We start from the raw sequence: 16,384 nt of genomic DNA on the forward strand, positions 1-16,384 counted from the left end.
CCCCTGAAAAGAAAAAACATAAGAACACCCTTTTCATTTAACTATATTATATGGGGATTTAAAAAAAACATATTATGAAACTATCTATCTTATCATTGCTTGGATTCTTGACAACAGCAGCAGTAGGGGTAGTGGGCTCTGAGATAAACCCACTTGAACCTCAAATAATTGCAGATCAAGTGACAAATGGGGAACACAAACGTCAATCTGATGATGAATCAAACTCTCAACTTAAATCCCAATCAAAGATGGATGTCCCTCCTACATTATCAATGAAAGAATTTGACAAACTCACTCGAGAAAAACTTGTACTTGTTGAATTTTTTTCGCCATATTGCCATCATTGTAAAGAATTTGCACCAACATGGAAGGAAACCTATATAAAATTTGTCACTGAATACCCTGATTTGAATATTGAAATGAAACAGGTCAATTGTATTGAAAGTGGTGATTTATGTGAGCGTGAGCATATAGATTTTTATCCTAACATATTGTTGTATGCCCCTGCCGTTGATAAAGATGGCAAGAAAACTGGGAAACTGAAAAACATTGATTCATTTCCAAGAAATCTCGATAGAAATGTTGAGAATATCATCAAATATTTACGAGAAGCCACGGCCGAATTCGATTCAGGTGCAATTAATTTACCCAGTTCTTCACAGTTGTTAGATGTTGACACTATGTCTAAGATCATTGATGGTAATATTTCTACTCCAATGTTTGTTTCATTTTTCCCGGCCACAAAGAGGCAATGGAAAAGTGTAGAGCATCGAGGTAGGTTGGGGTTCTCGAATTGTGAGGATTGTTTACCTGCAAAACAAATATGGGATCGATTATCAAACAAAATTTTGTCAATTTCTGATACTGGTCATTTCATGTGTCGTGATCATAGAGAAGTTTGTGACAAGTTGAAGATAACCAGTAACAATGAACCTCAATTTATTATGTTTTTACCTGAATCAATAGGGGCCGTTCGTTTTGATTATAACGATTACGTCGATGTAAATAGAATGAAATGGTGGGTCCAGAAATTATTCCAAAATTCTCAATTTGAAGTTGTTTCTGCTCGTGGTATTACCGAAGTCATGGAATACACCAAAGTATTGTCCCATGAACCTATTGCCCAATTTTATCCTTTGAAAAGTAAAATAACCGTAGTGTTTTATTATGATATTGATAAAGTCACTGAAGAAGATGAAAAAATATTACCCCATTTACTCAAAACAATCCAAGAGTCTCCGTTTAATATCCAATTACACAAGGGAAAACATAAAAAAATTGAAGAAAATGTATTGACTATGGGTCAAAATTTAATTGAATATATAAATTATGATGAAAACGATAAATATGAATTTGATAAATCGATACAAGTCTTGACTACATTAACAACAAAACCAACAATACTTGTTTTCAAAGATAACTCATTAATTGCCGACGTTTATCAAAGTCTATCTCCCGAAGATATGAAAACCTATGACAAAGTAGAGAGTTTTATCAATAGTATTCAGTATCCTTTGTATGGCCAATTAACCCCACAATTGGCTCCTTATTATTTCAAAAACAATGAAAAGTATCAAGACCATAAAGTTGTGGTATTGTTTACTGATTTACTGGACTTGAAGGGAACAGATAATCAATTGTACAAATTATCGTTAGCAGCACACGAATACCACCATTTAAAGCAAAAATATTATTTCGATAGATTTAAACAAAGTAATCAAGTGAGTGCTGCCACCGTGGAAAAATTACAAGAGCAAAATCAAGAAACTATTGATGCATTAAAAGAGCTACAACAAGTAATACCAGAATTGTGGGAGAATGATCAAGTCTTATTTACATTTATTGATTTGCCTAATGCATATAAACAGTTTGGTGGGGTTAAAGGATGGAGACTTAATCCTAATAATTATCAAGTTGGCGATGTGGTGGTCTTGTCTAAAGATAACCGCTACTATTGGAACAAAGATACCCAGGGGAACAAATTAACAAATGAACCAAAAGAATTGAAAAAGGTTTTGATGTCATTATTAGCTAAGGATGACAAATTGAAAGCAGCAATAGTGGGTAGTCCCTATGGAGGTGTTCTAGGGTTTATGGATTATGTACATGATTATGGTGTTTGGGGATACATTGGCTTTTTCTTGTCAATTTACACTACTGGTTTTCTTGTTCTTCGTCTAGGAAGAAGAAGCAGTAGAAGATGGTTATTCAAAAGGCCGTCATCATCAACACCTAGCAGTGGCGGTGGTGGTATTATTGGTAATAATTTTACGCCTAAGAAGGATTAAGTATCTGTAATTGTTTAGCTTCTAATTCTATGCTTTTCTTATAACTATTGTGTAATGGTTGTATTGTGAAATCAACTCCTGGAGTGCCGCTCACTTTACTATATGGTGGAATCACTACTTTATTGGGAATAATGGTACCACTTTTTATTAAACAACAATCATAAATCACACAATGTGGATGTACAACACAATTATCTTCAATTATAACTCTATTGCCAATATCTTTAGCCATGATTTTACTCGAGCTCCCAATAATGACATAGGATCCAATAAACATTTTCTCTGTAGATGGTGTTATTTCTACGTCGGGGTATATATAACAATATTTGCCGATTGATAAAATTGGTGATGGCGACGATGGTGTTGGTGGATCTAAAGATATTTTGACATTGCGATTGATTGTGACATATCCACTTATGACTATATTATCCAAGCTTTCGATTTGTGCATCTTTAGAGATCCTATTTTCAGGTGGAGTTTCTATCCAATCACTCATAGTTAATGGGAGAAAGAAAGTGTAGACGGGGTGTTATTATTATTATTTTTTTTTCGTGTCAACAAGTTCGAATTTAGTATCGAGATTTCGTGTACCTGGAGCTAACATTTGAATTAAACTATCAAAATGATTTGAGTTCAAGTGTTTAACCAAATGACTGTTAATAACTAAGCAGTAAAGTCAAGTATAGCAGGTAATCATTGTAATCATTTCTTTATTGAGTTTTTTCCAAAGAATTGTATATTTGAAGAAAGGGAAAACAAAACTCCGATGAAAAGAACAATTTACAGATCTTGAGATTTTCCGTCTTCTTTTTGTGACATGAAATTTTTTTGTATACGTGTCCAATCGTGTAATCGTCATTATTAATAAACAATTTGAGTATTGTCATATTAGAATCGATTTTTTTTAAACTTGTCTATATTGATTACCCACGTTGTCTCTCACTACAAACAAACCGACTAACAATAAGACATTCAAACATAAACATGTACACCATTTAATTTTGAATAAATAAGATCTTGCCGCGTGTGTTTCTATTTTTTAGTGTTTTTTTTTTTTCACTCTCCTGCCCAGCCAGCACGAAGAATAACAACAACAACACAAGGCCAAAAAAAAAAAAAATAAATACTAAAAATAAATTTGAAATTTTTCCTTTTTCTTTTTATCAACACCTTTTTCTTTTATAATAATCACTAGATAGAAGCAAACTCTTTATAACTTTACATTCGTTATGTCTTCAGAAAAATTATTTAGAATCCAATGTGGATACCAAAACTACGATTGGGGTAAAATTGGTTCATCATCAGCAGTTGCCCAATTTGTTCACAATTCTGACCCATCAATCACCATAGATGAAACTAAACCATACGCTGAATTATGGATGGGTACTCATCCTTCAGTTCCTTCCAAGGCCATTGATTTAAACAATCAAACTTTACGTGATTTGGTCACTGCTAAACCACAAGAATACTTGGGTGAATCTATCATTACCAAATTTGGTTCATCCAAGGAATTACCATTTCTTTTCAAAGTGTTATCTATTGAAAAAGTTTTATCTATTCAAGCTCACCCTGACAAGAAATTAGGTGCACAACTACATGCTGCTGACCCTAAGAATTATCCAGACGACAATCATAAACCAGAAATGGCCATTGCTGTTACAGATTTTGAAGGGTTTTGTGGGTTTAAACCTTTGGACCAATTGGCTAAAACTTTGGCTACTGTTCCTGAATTGAATGAAATTATTGGTCAAGAATTAGTTGACGAATTTATCAGTGGTATTAAACTACCAGCAGAAGTTGGAAGTCAAGATGATGTTAACAATAGAAAATTGTTGCAAAAAGTGTTTGGTAAATTAATGAACACTGATGATGACGTTATAAAACAACAAACAGCTAAATTACTTGAAAGAACAGACAGAGAACCTCAAGTGTTCAAGGATATTGATTCTAGATTACCGGAGTTAATACAAAGATTAAACAAACAATTTCCTAATGACATCGGATTATTTTGTGGATGTCTCTTATTGAACCACGTTGGTTTGAACAAAGGGGAAGCAATGTTCTTACAAGCCAAAGATCCTCATGCTTATATTAGTGGTGATATAATTGAATGCATGGCTGCTTCTGATAATGTTGTTAGAGCTGGGTTCACTCCAAAATTCAAAGATGTGAAAAATCTTGTGGAAATGTTGACTTATTCATATGAATCAGTTGAAAAACAAAAAATGCCATTACAAGAGTTCCCAAGATCAAAAGGTGATGCTGTCAAGTCAGTGTTATATGATCCCCCAATCGCTGAATTCTCTGTTTTACAAACCATTTTCGATAAATCCAAAGGTGGTAAACAAGTAATTGAAGGATTGAATGGTCCTTCTATTGTTATCGCTACCAATGGTAAGGGAACAATTCAAATTACTGGTGATGATTCAACCAAGCAAAAAATAGATACAGGTTATGTTTTCTTTGTTGCCCCTGGTTCTAGCATTGAATTAACTGCTGACAGTGCTAACCAAGACCAAGACTTTACCACCTACAGAGCCTTTGTGGAAGCATAGAGAGACAAATTTTCACTTATAATTAGGTCTATAATTTTTGTAGGCCAAGTGTATTTTTTTTAGACGATATAAAGAGTTAGCATTTTGATTTTACTTTATTTCTAGTGTGTTTCTTTGTTTAATTTTCCTCCTTGACCCATATGTAAACGCGTATAAACGTCATTATAGTAGAATCATAAAGTTTATATTATCACAATTAGTTCAATTCCACTGATATAGACAATAGTAGTAGTAATTGCCCATTAAATTAAAGTTGTAATAGTAGTAGTGTACTAATGTAAATATATAAACACTAAAACTGAAAAAAAAAAGAAAACAATAAGAACTTGTTTAGTTCTACTTAATAAAAATGAAAGAGAATTTAATTTTCACACATCATTCAATTCTCTTTTGAGTTGATTGAGTGTTAAGGTTGGTATTTTAAGAAATCCAAGAATAATTCTCCCACATCATACTATTCATTTCCTCCACATAGTAGATACAGTGAAATTTTTGATTGTATTATTATTATTTTTTTTTTTGTGAGCAAATTTTCTTCTTAGTTTTTTTTTCCCTTTCATTTCGTTTCGTTTCGTTTCGCCCTCTCCTCCTCCTTTTTCCTCTTGCTCCATAAAAAAAAAAGAGAACATATATACACCTGAATACTTTGTGGTATCCTCCCCAATCCCAATTAGCCACCCAATCGTATCGGTTACTGAATAAGAAAATCACCTGGTAATATAAGGTTAACTAAAGGTAGTTGAAGAAAACAAGACGAAAAGGTAAAAAGAAAAAGAATCAAGATTGATAGATAGATCAAGTTGAATTTGAAAAAAAAAAGTGAACGTGAACAAAATAATATATATATATATATCATATAAATAACGAAAGAAAGAAGGTTTAAAAATGTCTGAAGAAAAAGTTAGAGTTCAAGAAACTGAAGAAGAGAGACAAGAAAGATTGGCTAAACAAGAAGAAATCGATGGTCGTTCAGTATATGTTGGTAATGTCGATTATCAAAGTACCCCAGAACAATTGGAAGAATTTTTCCATGGTGTTGGGGTAATTGAACGTGTTACCATCTTGTTTGATAGATTTAGTGGATTACCTAAGGGATACGCTTATATTGAATTTGAACAAACTGAAAGCGTACAAAAAGCCATTGATGAATTACATGGTAAAGAATTCAGAGGTAGAGAATTAAGAGTTACTGCCAAAAGAACCAATTTACCTGGTTTCAGAAGAGGTAGAGGTAGAGGTGGATTCAGAGCCAGAGGAAGAGGAAGAGGTGGATTCAGAGGAAGAGGTAGAGGCAGAGGTGGTTTTAATTCCAGAGGCACTAGAAATGGTGACTCTGAACAAGCTGATGGTGATGCCGAGAATGAGGAAACCGATTAAGGAAGATTTATCAGAAAATATATCTATTATATAGGCACACATATATGTATACTCATATATAAAGCAATTTTTGAGAATGTGAGGATTAATTGTCATGGTGCTGTTGTCCATCTGTAGTATTATCTTCCATTATGTCTGCTCTTAATGTCTATACCGTTATGCAGTTGGTAATGGAACTCACATATAGCGTTGCTTGATTTTTGTAAGACTAAGTACATTGGATAGATTTTCGAAGTGCAACCAATTGCAAATTTTTTACCCAACATTTTAAGACGATTGTCGTTGTTCAAACAATAGTAATTGTAGATACTACATCTAGGTGAGGTGTTTGGTTGATCTTGACTTTCAAGAACTAGTTTTAATCACACACACACAACCAATTATCAACATTTTAGGTACTTTTTTTTTTCACAGTAGAGGAAACTCCATTACCTTTGAAATTTTTAAATGAGGAAGTTATAGTTAATAATTTACGGTCATTTGGCTTCAAGTTTTGGAAGAAACAAGCAATACGTGATATTAGGTTTATGAAATCACATGCAGTTACGACAACTACTATTAGCTTTTTATTCGCAATTGTTTAAATTCGATACCGAAGTCTAATAACTCGTATCGAATATGATTTTTCAGTATACTTCATACTAAAAAGAAGACATTCAAGAAGTAATGTAATTGATTGATTTTTAATATTTTTTTGAATTTAAACCAGATTGTCGAGCTCTTGCTTTGGCGTAAATGATTCTGACGTTTAACACTGCGCTGCTTGAGATAATTTTGCAGTCATATTTTTCACACCTTTCATTTCAGATACTTTAACTCCTCTTTATAGTTACAAATCATAAATCCACAAAACAATAGTCACAAAGTTTGTATTTTAAGTCATATCATAAAGACAAAACTAGCCACATGCAATGATCTGAGTTAAGAGCATAAGGCTCGTTTTAGGTTAGTTGGTTAGTTGGTAGATTGACCCGAAAGTCCTTTTCCTTATTATTTTCACTTTAAACGAACATAAAATACCCATACAATTGAATTATGCAAATAAAAGGGTTTAGTAGACAAGTCAAACCCAAAATAGTATAACCAATTGATGGCAAATTAAGATTCTTTAGAGTGTTCAACAATTCCTGTTATTTTTTTCAGTTTTTCAGTTTAGAGTTAATTACCTGACCTAATTTTACCCTTTCTTATGGTTATTACTCCTTTTCCTCATTCTATCGTCAATTTGGAGATCAAACCCTCGAATCAATCAACTCTCCACATTAACTTGCAATTTCAATGTTAAGATTCTCCCTTTTTTGTTATAAGTTCTTCTGTTATTATTCCCCCCCTTTACTTTTCTCTTTCATTGTCAAGTTATTGCATTATAAGGTATATGATAATACATATGAATATCTCTTTGTAAGTAATCTTAATTTAAGTTTTTAATTGTAACATTGCTACCTGTAAAAAAGTGCTGTGGTGATATAGTTCTATTACACATGGGAAAAATAGGAGATTTTCAAGGGAAAGAGGATAAAGAACTTTTAAGGGTTTTTTTAGCCCTTTTTCCGAGTTATTTTTCATTTCCAACAGTATTTATTAACTAGGTGTTTCCCAATCAAAAATTTGGAAATATTTCAGTTACCACGGGTAAATTGTTTCTATTTATTATAGTCTGTTTCACTGAAACCAATTTTTTTTTGTTTTCAATTGGCATTGTTTGGTAACTGGTGGGTGCAATCACTGTTCGTTGGTTATACTATTTTTTGGTGCTTTTTTTTTTGCAATCCAAATTATCACCTTTATTTATCCATCCCTCTCCTATTACAGCTTACATTAATTGATAGAAACTCCAAATGGCTGATTATAAAGTCATTAGTATATTGAAACACAAATGGAGAAAATCAGAAGGGGATTTTTTTTTTTTGTTTTATTGGAAGATGGTGTGAAATGTTGGCAACCACTTGAATATTTAAGGAAAACCGAACCCAAAATAACAAGGAGATATATGAAAGCCAACAAAGAGAACTTTCCCGAATATTAAGTTAGAATAGAGAAACAACTGGTGGTCTATTGATATCTGTGGGTTATCTCTTTTTCTTATTTCTTGAGTTCCTCCTGTTTGTTGTTTAATAGTTCTATAGAGATTAAATAGTGTATTTAATTGCAGCTATTTCTTGATTTTTGAGATTCTCTCGAAAAAAAGAAACCCATATTAACATTGTTCTAATTCGAAAGAAATTTGAAAAAAATTTGGCTCAAAAATTGTATTGATATTGACTACTGAAGTAGTAAAACATCTTTGTATGGAATCTTACAACATTAAATTCACTTCAATGTAAAATGTCAAGCCTTTATCACATTTTTGGGTAGATCGTTCTTGAACTGTGTTTTTTTTTTTCTTCTTTTTTTTTCTCTTTCTTTTTCTGTCTTTTCTTTTGACTAGATTTACCTTCCTGTCCTCATCTCATTTTTTTTTTATTTCATTCAATTTTTTTTTATTCATTCTTAACAATCCACATACAGTTCATAGACAAGTAGAAGAACAATAACAACTAATTTTCAATCATGACATCTGTTAGAAAGAGAAAGATGGCTCGTTCATCGGTGAAGAAAAACACCAGAAGAACCAAAGATAAACAACGTAATATCAACATACATTCCAACCCCATAATCGAAGCAAATTGGGATAAATCATTAACTTTGAAACAAAATTATAAGAGATTAGGTCTTAGAGCCAAATTAGGAAGATCTGCTGGTGGTGATGAACGAAAAGTTGAAAGTTTATCTGAATTACAAGCCAAACGAGAGAAGAACCAGAAGAATCAACTGAAACATGTGCCTACTGTATCAGAAATTGAGAATTTGGACGATCCTTCACGTATTCCAGAAGGTGAAGCAAGATTAATAAGAGACCCTGAAACAAATGAAGTGATAAAGGTTATTTATGGGACTATGAAAGTCGATGACAAAGATGAATCGGAAGAAGAAATTGAAAACCCATCAGTCATCAAACAATTAGAAGAATATGCTGAAAAAAATAGTAAAATCAAAAAGGAAAGACATCAATCAGAAAGAGAAAATGATTGGATCAAAAGCTTGTATGAAAAATATGGCGATGATTACGATAAAATGAAATGGGATAAAAAATTAAACATCTATCAACAATCCGCTGGTGATTTAAAAAGAAGAATAATTAAATGGAAAAAGGCAAATGGTATATAGTCTATTTTTAGCGTATGAAAATAAGATATAATTCAGATAATTGACTTTCTCTTTAGTTGTATTCAAATTCTAGATGGTAGATTCTTATCTAGTATTTTGTCAACGATCCCGTTTAGTATAGGTTTCAATTCACAATCATCATACAATTCAATCAACTTTTTGTTTTCTTGCTCATTCTGCAACTCCACTAATTCAACAAATTGAGGATCGATAGGAACGTTACCCAAATATGTCAAATTTAATTGTTCACTCAAAGCCTTACCACCTCCACTTGAGAAAATATTAGTACACTCAGAACAATGTGGACATATAAACCCAGACATATTCTCTACTATACCCAATATCTGAAAATTGACTTTTTTACAAAAGTTTATCTCTTTACGGACATCAGCAGTGGCAACCTGTTGTGGCGTGGTGACTATAATAGCACCATCGATAGGGTTTGCCCATCGTAACTCTTCGGCAATAGCAATATGTTCATCAGATGTACCAGGTGGAGTATCTATTAGTAAATAATCCAAGGGGGTTTCTGTACTGCCCCATACTACATCCTTCAAGAACTGTTTGATCATAGCAGTTTTTTTAGGACCTCTCCATACAACTGAATTACCTCTATCGCCCAACAAAAACCCTAAGGACATTAATGAAAGGTTCCCACGTTTAGAATCTGTTCCTTGATTATTATTGTTATTATACACAGAAACAGGTACCCATCCTTGTGTTGATTGATGTACTTGTTTGTTTTCCACTCCAAACATTCTCGGTAATGATGGTCCCGTTAGATCGATATCTAAAACTCCAACATTAAACCCCTTATTGACTAATGTTAATGCAACTTGTGTCGTAACTGAAGATTTTCCAACACCGCCTTTACCAGACAAAATTAAAATAATATGTTTGACATGTTCTATGGATTTGGGGACTTCCTGTAATAATTCCGACGACATGTCAGTGAAGAATAATATTAGTAATAATACAATAGAATATATTAATCGAGAAATGGGCAGGAAGGCAAACCGATGAAATATTGAAAGCGAAAAGAAAAGAAAAAACAAAAAAAAACCGGCCCACTTTGGACTTGGTTGCACACTCCGGCGGTTCCTCTCTTTTTTCTTCTCGTGCGAACAATAAATATCAATCTTTTTGTTGGCGTTTTATTTCCAATGATCACAACACACTTTAAAAAACTACAAACGCACATAAAAAAAGAAATAAACAAACAAAAATATATAATTTGAACAGCACAACACATTTCTCTCTTTTTTCACACCTTTTTATCAGGTTCAGGTTATTCAATCTGTTTATTTCATTTTAGTTCTATAGAACCTTTAGTATTTCCAAATACTTCAAAAAATTGCCATTATGAGTTTTAGATATTCAGCTGCAGGCGGCGCCCATCAACGAGATTTAAGAACACAATTATTTAGCAGTCCATCAGTGGGAATACGTACACCATCGAAAACTCCACCACTGCGAACAGCATCACCATACGATCCATCACCGAATAACAATCAAGCCAAATATAACGAATCATTATTAAATTCATTGGAACTGCAGAATAATGAAGAAATGGATACTATGGGTCAAAAAGTTGCCATGTTGAAAAATTTAGGGGAAAAAATGGGGGTAGAAATAAATAAACTGATTAAATTAAACGATGATATAACTAATGGGTTTGAAAAAGGAAAAATTACTTTAAAGAATACATATAATAAAATGATAGTTATGAGCCAAAGAGCAGGTATAACTTGGAAAATGTGGGGCATGGTATTTTTGATTGTATTCCTATGGTTTTTCTATGTTTGGTTATTTTAAGAATGAAAAAGAACATACACACCAAGGCGTTAATAGAATGTATATTTATGTAATGTAAAATTAAATCTATTGGTCATATAATCGTGCAACACATTTGTTGGGAACACTAATGGAAACAACATTATTAACCATAAAACCGTTATTTTTTAAATAAATTCACCAAAACATCACAGCACATACGTTCTGAGAAGTGACAACGAGTTCATGTGCTTAATACCCTCTTTCGTAGTATCCTGCTCGCTGTCTTCATCATTGGGGTTCGTATTTTTGAAAGGAATAATTGTTCCTTGGACAGTTAAATTGGTTGTCTTGTTATCTGTTTTAGAACCATATGCATTATTTACTTCTGATAAAGCACTCACTTCTTCAGATAGTATATCATCCAATTGATCAGTAACAAAACCAGCTTTTCGGAATGGTGAATTTTCCTTTGAGAATCTTTGGGTGTTATTGGAGTTAGATTTCAAAATCGACCTTTTCGGTTTCAAAATTCGATGCGACGGCACATGTTTTGGAGTAGGAGATAACTCCCTTGTATCTAATGATATGGACCGCCTATTCTTTCTCTTACTTGTTGTGGTTTTTCTTTTGGATAGTTTATCCCTTTTCTTCTGTTTTAAATCTGACTTGAAGTTATTATAATATTGGTTAGTCGAATTGATTGGAGAGTATTCATCTATAGACGATGAGTCCAGATCAGATGATTCGGACGAAAGAAGTTCATCCACGGTATTTTCCTCGTTATAATCGTCTTCCTCGGAGTTTAATTCTGAACTGTTCCAAACCTCATCACCATCCAAGTCATGGTCACTGATATTCAACTGTTCCAATAATGCATCCTCAAGTGTTTTGTTCGAAGCTTCCCTATCAGCTATGGAACATTTGCATTTCTCCTTATTCCTTCGTAGACTCTCTGAAGTGATAGGTGCCCCATTAATACGCAACTTCTTGTGATGTGAAATCAGTTCAGTCAGTTTAGTAGTAGCTGATGATTTAATCGTTACAATATTGGAAAATGGATATTGTCCATTTCTTTGTGAATCAATGTACTTGGGATTGGATATAAGTTGTGAATATAACAATGTTAATGGGTTAGATGCTTGATTTTTGGGCTCTGAATTGGTTTCACTCGTAGTGATGTTCTTGAACGGATCAAGATGTTTTTTGTTTTGTGACTTTCGATACTTTGCTATACTCGATTTCATAAATGATTCGAATTGTACTGGATCAAGATATTCCTCTTCAGTGATGTCTTTAGAGTTATTGTCCTTGTCTTCCTCATCTTGATTCAAATTCGAAATTGAATGTAATGAATTTAATAGAACCAGTGAGTTTGTTGTGGGTATTATTTCTGGCTGCCCTTCTTGGGTGGTAAGTACGCCAGAAGTGTCAGTATCAACACTTGAATTAATTTCATTTAAGGAATCCTGTATAAAATTGTTTCTTCTGCCGGTGGAAACAAGACTCGAGTCAAAATAGCTCTCGTAAGGTGCTGTAACATCGTGTGTTTCAACATCCTGAACCTCATCTTCTTGTATTTCCTGCTTATTCATTAATCGATACAAGTTGGGATAAATTTCCTTCCTCACCATAACCAAATTATCTTTGTTCTCCCCACGCAATTTCTTATCCAAATCAGTTAACCTACTTATCAAACTTTTCACTTTATGACTTGTCTCACTAGCTGTTTTAAGTAATTGGTTTACTTCAGAATCAATCATATTAGAATCAATATGATCGTTTTTCGAATTCAGTATGCATTTATGTAGTTTTTTCTTCCTTTCTAAAATGGTTTTATTCAAGCTACTGGCAGTTTTGGCAATTTCAATGTTCTTGAATTGAATTCTTTGTTCTATCAGTAATTTGTATTTGATCTCCTTACGCAAATCATTTTGAAAGTTCAATGCAACTTGTAATAGATCTGAGTTTACCTGTTCACTTTCTTTGGCTAATACATTGTTTAATATATAATCTAATTGGAAACATTCTGTCGATGGTAATGGTATAACCGGGGTAAACTTTGGTTGGTACTCTTTGTATTTGGATGACCTTTTCGTAGAGTGGTGAGCCAGCGCACCACGATTATGATTGCTCAGACCTCTTTCAGCCATCAATGTATATATCTATAAATTGATTGTTCAACTTGTATGAGGGGTGAAGTCTTCTGATTTTGTTGTTTGGAAATATATAATATTGTTACAAAGTATTTCCCCCCAGAGACAAACGAAAAAACCGAAAAAAAAAATAAACTGTGTCTCAAAAGAGTTTTAAAAAAATTGCGTCTCTTATCCTCACAAACTTTGCAGGGTTGTATTGTTTTCGTTTTATTATTCTTTTTTTTTTTTTTTGCGGGAACAATTATTCATTCCTGAAGTTTTAAGAGTAATAGCCAACACTTCAAATTAGTGAGTTGTTCAAAGTACTCGACTGATGGTCTTTTTGTCTTGGTGAATAAAGAAAAGACACAGATTTACCTTCAAGTTATCGTGATGAGATCACTCACTTATATTTCAATCTCTGGATGGTTAAATATCTTGTTACAAGTTTTCGGAGGTTGTTGCAGCAATGTATTTGTACTAGAGGATTTGCTATATAATAATAAACTGGAATATTCGTTAGGTACTTTGGTGACATTTAGTCAATTCCTAATAACATCAATACTTTCCATACCTATTAGCACCAAAGGGTTCATTAGACCGACAGTTCCCGTATCAAGATGGATTTTCCCTGTTGTACTTTATTTTTTAACTTCACTTTTGAATAATTTGGTGTGGCAGTTTGACATAACAGTCCCAATGCATATCATATTCCGATCTAGTGGGACAGTAGTCACCATGTTGGTTGGATATTTTTTCGGTAATAAAAGATACAGTAAGCATCAGATAGTTTCTTCAATTTTCATGACTTTGGGTACAATTATGGCAACACTACCAGAAGGAAATTCCCTACTGATCGAAATCAACATTAAATTTTTAACCGGGATATTGATTTTGACAATTGCAAGTGTAATTTCGGCATTTATGGGATTGTATAGTGAATTGATTTATAAACAGTACGGGAATCAATGGCATGAAAGTTTATTTTACAATCATTTTTTGGCATTGCCCTTGTTTGTATTTGTGTCTCCAACCATTTATAGAGAGTTTGGTGTTGTCTTACAGAGTAAACAAGTTACACTAGGTGCATTTAAGTTTCCTAGACAGTTATTAAGTTTGACTGTAAATGTGTTGACACAGTTTATATGCACCAAGGGAGTGAACATGCTTGCTGGGGAAACAAGTGCGTTGACAGTCACTGTCGTATTATTAGTGAGAAAGTTTGTTAGTTTGATCCTTAGCGTGATATTCTATGGCAGCTACATGTCGACGCTGGGGATGATCGGCTCAATTATTGTGTTTGGCAGTGCAGCATATTACAGCATTAGTGGGATTTCTGATAGAAAAATTATAGAAGTAAAGAAAGAAACATAATAATAAAAAAAGTATATAGACTAAAAATGTGTTCAATCATATACGGATTTCGTTACAGCATTTCTATCACCAAAAGGATTGCCTTCAATTGACTCACTGGTTTCAACTTTGTCAAGTTTAGGTCTTGGTTGAAATGAGCTTTGTAAATTTGAAGGTTTGGATGGTCTTGGTGGCGGTGGCAGTTTTGATTGTAATGTGGCATTCTGCAACCTAGCAGAAATCAGATTTTCATCCTGTTCCTCTACATCGTCGGGTTCTTCTTCTGACTCCTCAGAAGTATAATAACTCTCGTCGCTATCGCTTTCATCATCATAGTTTGGAGCTGGATTGTCTTTTGAATAACCAGCTCTAAAATCGAATCTCTTAAACGACTCTACCAATTGTTCATTTGCTCCAATCAAACTACCCAAAAACTCTTCATCTAAAGCAGCAACCTCAGATGATTTGGCTTCTGGTGAACCAGCACCAACGTACTGTAAGTAACTTAAAACCTTTCTTCTAATCTTCTTACATTTAGCAAATTCTTCCAAAGTTTTATCGTTGTCCAATGGTGACTCATCTGCAGGTAATTGTAATAACAAATTGTTCAAGGCTGTTGTATGAGTATAACAATTGGCTATCAACTCTCTAATCTTTGGTGCTTCAACTTTGTAATTGATTTGGGGAATCTCGAATTCCTCATCAGCATAAACAAGTCCTCTCTTTTTCTTCTTTTTCTTCTTATTCTTCTTTTTGTCTTTGTCATCATTTTTCTTGCCAGAGGCATATGGTGATTTAGTAGAGGGTCTTGGTGGGGGTGGAGATCTTGGTGTACGTGGCGAAGAAACGTTTCTGTTACTTGCATGAGAATCGAGTTGAGCATCATCAGCATACGGATCTAACACATCCTCCGAATTTTCGTCACTATCATATACATCTCTATCACGATGCCCCAGATGACTGGAGGAAACACGCTTTCTTCTTGGAATTGCCTTATACAAAGATTGCATATATTTGTAACCATCCAATCCATCCAATTCAGTCTTCCAACCAATAGCCATAGCCACCACTCTTTTTTGAACTTTACAATCATATTCAACACCAACTCCTGTTCGTGCTGTTCCATTAATAATTCCTTTCAACACATCCAATAATTTATCATCACGAGCAATAATTGGTCCAATTGAGGGACCACCATTCAATACCAATAGCTCCAAGATCTGTAAGGCTCTCAATTGCTCTGCCCTACTATCCCCATATTTGATTTTCTTTCGAATTGCTCGTGCTGCTTCTACAGCACCAGAATTAGACTGGACTTTTATCAATTCAATCAAATCAGACAAGTACAATTCTATGGAGTCATCAATTTCGTCATTTCTCTTGGGATCAGCCAATTGGTTGATTTTTATAGTGATGGAAGTGTATGCATGATCACTAAACAAGGGCATCTTATGTAATTATTGAATATATCTGTAAATTTATGTATAGTGTCGTAGAAATTCTATAACACTAGAAAAAGGTTTGGAATGTAAAAAGCCATAAAAATACTGTTGATAACAAATGGTGGGGTGAGTGACCGAGAAATATGACCGAGAATTTCGTCGACGTTTGGCCCTTCTCCCTCAAAACAACAGAAAGATCAACATGACCTCACGTTGGCAAGTACTTTTTTCTTCATTCCTTGTCTACCATC

At 33.6% G+C, this 16,384-nt stretch overlaps 10 protein-coding genes across 10 annotated transcripts; 6 read left to right on the forward strand and 4 right to left on the reverse strand. All coding sequences in view use genetic code 12, as the record gives it.

The window, feature by feature from the left end:
- Positions 1-74: 74 nt before the first annotated feature.
- CAALFM_C209620WA (protein disulfide isomerase) lies at positions 75-2,288 on the forward strand (the record flags this gene model as incomplete). The annotated part of the gene is made up of 1 exon (XM_709471.2): positions 75-2,288. The coding sequence occupies one exon, from the start codon at positions 75-77 to the stop codon at positions 2,286-2,288; it is 2,214 nt and encodes a 737-aa protein (XP_714564.2).
- CAALFM_C209630CA (uncharacterized protein) lies at positions 2,275-2,784 on the reverse strand (the record flags this gene model as incomplete). Its single annotated transcript, XM_709470.2, has 1 exon — positions 2,275-2,784. The coding sequence occupies one exon, from the start codon at positions 2,782-2,784 to the stop codon at positions 2,275-2,277; it is 510 nt and encodes a 169-aa protein (XP_714563.1).
- Positions 2,785-3,517: 733 nt separating this feature from the next.
- PMI1 (mannose-6-phosphate isomerase) lies at positions 3,518-4,843 on the forward strand (the record flags this gene model as incomplete). Its single annotated transcript, XM_709469.1, has 1 exon — positions 3,518-4,843. One exon carries the CDS (start codon positions 3,518-3,520, stop codon positions 4,841-4,843), a length of 1,326 nt encoding a protein of 441 aa, XP_714562.1.
- Positions 4,844-5,728: 885 nt separating this feature from the next.
- On the forward strand, positions 5,729-6,220 carry CAALFM_C209650WA (uncharacterized protein; the record flags this gene model as incomplete). The annotated part of the gene is made up of 1 exon (XM_709468.1): positions 5,729-6,220. One exon carries the CDS (start codon positions 5,729-5,731, stop codon positions 6,218-6,220), a length of 492 nt encoding a protein of 163 aa, XP_714561.1.
- Positions 6,221-8,770: 2,550 nt separating this feature from the next.
- CAALFM_C209660WA (uncharacterized protein) lies at positions 8,771-9,427 on the forward strand (the record flags this gene model as incomplete). Its single annotated transcript, XM_709467.2, has 1 exon — positions 8,771-9,427. The coding sequence occupies one exon, from the start codon at positions 8,771-8,773 to the stop codon at positions 9,425-9,427; it is 657 nt and encodes a 218-aa protein (XP_714560.2).
- Positions 9,428-9,489: 62 nt separating this feature from the next.
- On the reverse strand, positions 9,490-10,374 carry CAALFM_C209670CA (iron-sulfur cluster assembly protein; the record flags this gene model as incomplete). The annotated part of the gene is made up of 1 exon (XM_709466.2): positions 9,490-10,374. One exon carries the CDS (start codon positions 10,372-10,374, stop codon positions 9,490-9,492), a length of 885 nt encoding a protein of 294 aa, XP_714559.1.
- Positions 10,375-10,789: 415 nt separating this feature from the next.
- Positions 10,790-11,242, forward strand: CAALFM_C209680WA (uncharacterized protein; the record flags this gene model as incomplete). The annotated part of the gene is made up of 1 exon (XM_709465.1): positions 10,790-11,242. The coding sequence occupies one exon, from the start codon at positions 10,790-10,792 to the stop codon at positions 11,240-11,242; it is 453 nt and encodes a 150-aa protein (XP_714558.1).
- Positions 11,243-11,409: 167 nt separating this feature from the next.
- CAALFM_C209690CA (uncharacterized protein) lies at positions 11,410-13,353 on the reverse strand (the record flags this gene model as incomplete). Its single annotated transcript, XM_709463.2, has 1 exon — positions 11,410-13,353. One exon carries the CDS (start codon positions 13,351-13,353, stop codon positions 11,410-11,412), a length of 1,944 nt encoding a protein of 647 aa, XP_714556.2.
- A 378-nt stretch (positions 13,354-13,731) lies between these two features.
- Positions 13,732-14,712, forward strand: YEA4 (Yea4p; the record flags this gene model as incomplete). Its single annotated transcript, XM_709461.2, has 1 exon — positions 13,732-14,712. One exon carries the CDS (start codon positions 13,732-13,734, stop codon positions 14,710-14,712), a length of 981 nt encoding a protein of 326 aa, XP_714554.2.
- A 32-nt stretch (positions 14,713-14,744) lies between these two features.
- CAALFM_C209710CA (uncharacterized protein) lies at positions 14,745-16,139 on the reverse strand (the record flags this gene model as incomplete). The annotated part of the gene is made up of 1 exon (XM_709460.2): positions 14,745-16,139. One exon carries the CDS (start codon positions 16,137-16,139, stop codon positions 14,745-14,747), a length of 1,395 nt encoding a protein of 464 aa, XP_714553.2.
- Between the last annotated feature and the right edge of the window lie 245 nt (positions 16,140-16,384).

Source organism: Candida albicans, chromosome 2, assembly GCF_000182965.3.
Source record: "Candida albicans SC5314 chromosome 2, complete sequence".
NCBI classification, from domain to species: Eukaryota; Fungi; Ascomycota; class Pichiomycetes; order Serinales; family Debaryomycetaceae; genus Candida; species Candida albicans.